Here is a 5,933-nt window from a genome sequence, read left to right as displayed (position 1 = left end):
CTTCTATAAAAAAATGGAGTGATCTCAGATTTGAAATTTGTAGGATTTGAGAAAGCTTTATTCTGTTTTGTTATTCACTTAGAGTAGATGGATGAAATTTTTGTTGTTATATTTTATTTATTTTTATCTTATGTGTATGAGTGTATTGCCTGCATGTATATAAGTGTACCTGTTCCCCCCACCATCCTCTGGAAATGGAATTAACTGGTTGTTAGCTGCCACTAACTGGTTGTTAGCCACCACATGGGTGCTAGGAACCAAATCCAGGTTCTCTACAAGAGTAGCCAGTACTTTTAACCTTTAAGTCATCTTTCTAGCCCAAAATTTTTTAATCTGTTGTCTTTATAGCATTGAAATTATTTTTAAAAAGTTACTTATTGGAAAAATAATTACTTTTCTCAGTAATTAGAAATCCTCTTTGGTACTTCACTGACATCAAGGATAGTGTGAGTTCAGCTTACAAGAAGTATGCCACAGAAAGATTTACTGTGAGTGAAAGATCAACTATAAACAATCATTTGACTGCTTTTTACTTTTCTTCAAAGGTGGTCATAATGTAAACTTAATATACATTAGTATAAAATATCGATGAGTGGGACTGGCTCAGTTGATAAAGTGCTTGCCTAACTCATGAGGCCCTAGGTTTGGTCCTCAGTACTACATAAAGCCAGGTATGGTGGTACATGCCTGCAATCCCAACACTCAGAAAGTACATGCAGGAGGATAAGGAATTAAAGGTCATCCTGAGCTATACAGAGTTTGAGGCCAGCCTGGTCTACATGAGACCCTGCTTAAAATTCAAAGAAAACAACAGTAAAATAAAAAAATGTTATAGATAAGAGATGAGAAATTTTTAGTTTCCTTCAAAAAACTCTTCCTTTAGCCACTTTGGTTTCTCCTAGTTTCATCTTCTTTTAAAAATAATTTATTATTTTTATTTTCTGTGTATGAGTGTACTATCTACATGTGTGCAAGTGCTCCCATGTCATGCAATACCCAAGGAGGTTAGAAGAGGGTGTTGAATCCCCTGGAACTAAAGATATGGCCGGTTATTAGCCTGGGAATTGAACCCAGGTCCTCTGCAAGAGCAGCCAGTGCTCTTTACTGCTGAGCCATCTCTCCAGCCCTCTCTTAGCTTCTTAACAAATTGCCTTTCCCATGAGTGAAACATTGCTCAAATGTCTGAAGACTTTGATGACGAAGAAAATGACTGTTTGATCCCCAGAATCCACATTAAAAAGTCAGGCATGGCCAGGCGTGGTAGCACACTCCTTTAATCCCAGCATTTGGGAGGCAGAGGCAGAGACTGGTCTCCATAGCGAATCCAGGCCAGCTAGGGCTACAGGGAGACCCTGTCTCAAAAAGGCCGAAAAAAAACTTTGCCGGGTGTGGTGGTGCACGCCTGTAGTCCCAGCACTTGGGACGCAGAGGTAGGCAGATCTCTGTGAGTTCAAGGCCAGCCTGGTCTACGTAGTGAGTTCCAGGCCAGCTGGGGCTACAGGGAGACCCTGTTTTAAAAAAAAAAAAAGGCGTGGCAGTGGGTGCTTGTCAGCTAGAGCTGAAGAGGCAGAGACAGGAGGATCTCTGGGGCTTGTTGGCCAGCTAGCCTATTCTAATGGGCAAGTGTCAGGTGCTAGTGAGAGACCGTGGCCAAAAACTAAGGTCAACAGCTCCTGAGGAATAATGCACCAGGTTGACCTCTGGCTTACACACGCACACGCACACGCACACGCACATGCACGCACGCATGCGCACGCACATGCACGCACGCATGCGTGGTAAAGGTTTGCTTCTTATCAGAAGTACTTAACTGCCAGCATCATCAGTTGTCTTTGGCACATAAAGATGATTTTCCAGAAGAGATTCACAAAGTAATGGAGTGTTTATGCTTGTGAAAGGAAACTTCTAGAATTAAAAGATCTCTAAAATTCCTTTGGAGACTGCTACAGCGTAGAAGAACCTGTAGTTATACTATTCCCTTTTCCACTGGACCTTCGAGCTTACAGCTGCTTTGCTACCTTTGTAAATACAGCACTTTCTCCAGTCATTATTGTGGAAGACACCTGCCATTGGAGTCATTGCCAGCATTCTCTTCCTGGCCACTCACCGAGCCTGGGGAATATTTCCCTACTTTTTTATTTTGTAGCAAACTTGGTCTTTGGAAAATTAACATCCAATTTCCTGGGTCCAAAGATTACTTACTTCACTAAGAGAAATTCATTAATGACTGCAATTTACAATTCTCCCTTCAGTTTCCTACTTTTTGTTATGGGACTAACATTAGCCACCTGAAAAAAAGCTTAAGCCATCAGAGGTTGTTGGGCTAAAGTGTGAGGAAGCACTGATCTTTGATATTCAGGGAACCAGTGCTATTCTGATACATTGTGCAAGTGAATGGGATTTGGGGAACTGCCCTGACAGTTACAGTCCACTTGGCTGTAATCACCAGTGCCTAGGGGATATTAGGATTCAGTAATTCTGACCATAATGGGACTATTGGGATGGATTTCTACTGCTCAGTGTTTCACAGTACTTATTCTTGGGCTGGTTATTACTTTCTTACTTGAAAAGTATCACTTCATTGGAAGTCATTCTTCCTATTAAATAGGTACTTAGGGTTGGGCATGGTGGTGTGCTCACTTTTAGTCCTAGCATTCAGAGGCAGAGGCAGAGACTGATCTCGAGGCCCACTGGGGCTACATAGTGAGACCCTAGCTCAATAAAAAACAAAAACAACCCTCAGAAAGCAATCACCAATATTGGGCAGCCTAGTTTTAACAGGAATTTTGGAGTAGAAAGATAGCCTTTCTGATATGGTAATCATTTTTCTTACTCCCTGCCTATGAGTAATGTTTGAATTTCCATGTATTTGTAGAACTCTTAGGGGTATTCTCACATACATAGAGCCCTTAAAAGTTGGCATCCTCTGCAGTTGTCATCTGAGCTCTTCCCTGTCCCCACCAGGCTGTCGTGTTTTCCTTTTCCCCAGACACAGATTCCTGTCCATGTGGTGGTGGTTGCAGCATTGGCTATGGCTCTGGTCACCTTCTGTTTTCCATTTTCTTCTCCTTTCTAAATATTATATGTAGGTTTTGGAGGAAAATAGGTGTTTGGGTCACTTCCGAGGGGTAGGCCTGAGTCTTTGGATTTAGACTGTGGTCTCAAAGGAATGGCCGTAGCTGGAGGAGGTGCAGTCAAGTACACAGTTAGCCATCAGGCAATTTGCAATACAGGTAAGTGCTACATGTCTCTCTAGGGAACTTTGATGGTGGGCATAATTTTTAAATATCTGACCTTTAGAATGGTCCAATTCCCAAATAACTTTGCTATAAAAGCATTTTGCAAATACACTAAATTAAATACAAGCAAGAATATTACAAGGAGTGTACCCAGACCCCAAGACCTGTAACAAGATGCAGGATGGATGTGTTTTAACTGCATAGGAAATAGCTTCTGGGCTATTCATTGCTATTGTCATGAAGCAGTGCAATACAGAGGTTTAGTTTACATCTGTAAACATTTGTCTCTAGATACAAGGAGGAATTAATTCTAAACCTTAATTCTAATGTAGCATTGTGGCATTAGAAATTGCTTTCAGGCCGGGTGTGGAGGCCCAATGCCTTTAATCCCATCAGAGGCAGGTGGATTTCTGTGAGATCAAGGCCAGCCTGATCAAGTTCCAGGGCAGTTGGGGCTACAGGGAGACCCTGTCTCAAAAAAAAAAATTGTTTTCAGTCTAAGAGATGTGTAAATAGATATTTCTCCATAACTTGTTAGACCATCAGGAATTGCTTTACCTACTCTGGCCCATTACAGTGGGCTAAGTTAGAAATTAGAACAGGATTATTGATAGAGTATTCCTTTTACACTGTTGGTTTTTAAGTTATAACTACGTAAATCCCTATGCATATGTGTGTTAATTCTTTTTTTTTTTATTTTAAAATACTCAGTGAGTAGCTCTTCTGCTTGAGTTGTAAGACTGATATAGACATATTTCATGAGGATTCACACAGGATTTCCTTGTTTTGTTTTGTTGAGCTATGTTCCCTGACTGGCCTGAAGCTCACTATGTAAGCCAGATTGGCTTCTGTCTACCCTGCCAGTCCTGGGATTAAAGGTGTGTGCCACCATGCCCTGCTGGGGTTTTCTTAATTGCAATGTATGATATTCCTTTTCCTGGGTATTTCCACATATTTATACATAGACTTGTTTATTTTCTTGCAGTTGAGCTGGCTATGATCATGGACCGTTTATATGGTGGTGTTTGCTATGCTGGCATTGATACAGATCCAGAGCTGAAGTACCCCAAAGGTGCTGGCCGTGTGGCGTTCTCCAATCAGCAGAGTTACATTGCAGCCATCAGTGCGCGTTTTGTGCAGCTTCAACACAATGATATTGACAAACGGGTAAGCAAATACTCAAGATGGAATTGCTGTAGAAAACTAATGAAGTTTGTTTTGTGAGCTCCTGGGAAGAACAGTATTTTGTGGTCATAAGAGAGCAGCTGTACCTTGCATGGCATTAGGCTATGAGTCCATGTAGGTTGTCTAAAAAGGGAGCATCCTTGGTATTTAAAGTATGAATGGACCTTCTGTCTCACTTGTCCCCAGAGTGATGAAAATAAATCTGCAGAATTTCTCATACCACATCATTACTATTCAAATGATGACACTAGCACCTTATCAAAGCTTGAGAGCTGGTGACCTGTTTGACCCATGTAGTATTCTTCAAACAAACTTGGATTAACATGTTCAGAAGTATACACAAAATTTTGACCCTCCAGATCTCTTTAAAATTGCAACATTGACAGGCATGGTGGCACATACCTTTCATCCCAGCACTCAGGAAGCAGAAGCAGGAGGATCTGTCTGAGTTCAAGGCTACCCTCATCTACATAGTGAGTTCTAGGCCAAAGAAAAAAATTGCAACATCAGACATGATAGCAATCATGGAAACCAAATAGCTGCTGTTCCCTTCAGTCTTCTCTCCGATGTCACATTTTATTACTCATGAAATATGTATGTCTGTGTGTGTGTGTGTGTGTGTGTGTGTATATATGTTTATGCATTACCTGCTATTTTGCTCATTGATGTCACCTGCCTGGCCTCTAGAGGTATTGAGGGTACTTCCTTTGTCAAGAGGAGGCCATAGGGTGGAGTTGAGGGCTTTGCTGTGTTCTATTGGTTTTGCAGACTGCTCTGCCTCTGTTTGGAAGGTTGGCAGAATGGAAGGCAGAAGGAGCAAATTTGGACCTAGATTAAAAGATGATGTAGGAAAACACCAAGTCTTGAGTTTGCCCCTATGCAATTGTACAGTGGCTGTTATTTCGTTTAAATGAAGGATGCCCTTGAGACACATACTGGATTGGAATACTGAAACACAGTACCCTATTATGAAACTGCCTATACATTTAGCAAGATTATGTTTTGTTAATATGTGTATCTGATGAAATTACAAAAGCTACTATATAGAATAAATATTCTGTGGGCTCCTTAAAAGTAAGTGGTAGAGGGGCTGGAGAGATGGCTCAGTGGTTAAGAGCACTGACTGCTCTTGCAGAGGACCTGGGTTGGATTTCCAGCACCCATATGGCGGCTACAAACCGTCCTTAACTCCAGTTCCAGGGGAATCTGACGCCTTCTTCTGACCTCCGCGGCATTGCATGACACGGGTACACTCACATATGTGCAGGCAATACACTCCTATACATAAAAAAATACTAATAATAATAGGGGCTGGAAAGATGGCTCAGCGGTTAAAAGCATTGACTGCTTTTGCAGAGGACCCGGGTTCGATTCCCAGCACCCACATGGCGCCTACAAACCATCCTTAACTCCAGTTCCAGGGGAATCCGAAGCCCTCTTCTGACCTCTGTGGCATTGCACGACATGGGTGCACTCACATACATGCAGGCAATACACTCATACACATAA

General features: G+C 41.8%; 1 protein-coding gene across 11 annotated transcripts in view; it reads left to right on the top strand.

Annotated features, from left to right (window-relative positions):
• Positions 1-5,933, top strand: part of Cpeb3 (cytoplasmic polyadenylation element binding protein 3) — a 213,935-nt gene that overhangs the window by 175,389 nt on the left and 32,613 nt on the right. For all 11 annotated transcript variants that reach the window (XM_008849611.2, XM_008849616.3, XM_008849615.3 and 8 more), the window contains one exon: positions 4,225-4,406. In XM_008849611.2, the coding sequence (XP_008847833.1) occupies positions 4,225-4,406 (182 nt within the window). The remainder of the gene's footprint in view (positions 1-4,224; positions 4,407-5,933) is intronic.

Source organism: Nannospalax galili, unplaced genomic scaffold, assembly GCF_000622305.1.
Source record: "Nannospalax galili isolate Female #2095 unplaced genomic scaffold, S.galili_v1.0 scaffold384, whole genome shotgun sequence".
In the NCBI taxonomy this organism is placed as follows: domain Eukaryota; kingdom Metazoa; phylum Chordata; class Mammalia; order Rodentia; family Spalacidae; genus Nannospalax; species Nannospalax galili.
This window is presented reverse-complemented; position numbering and strand designations above follow the sequence as displayed.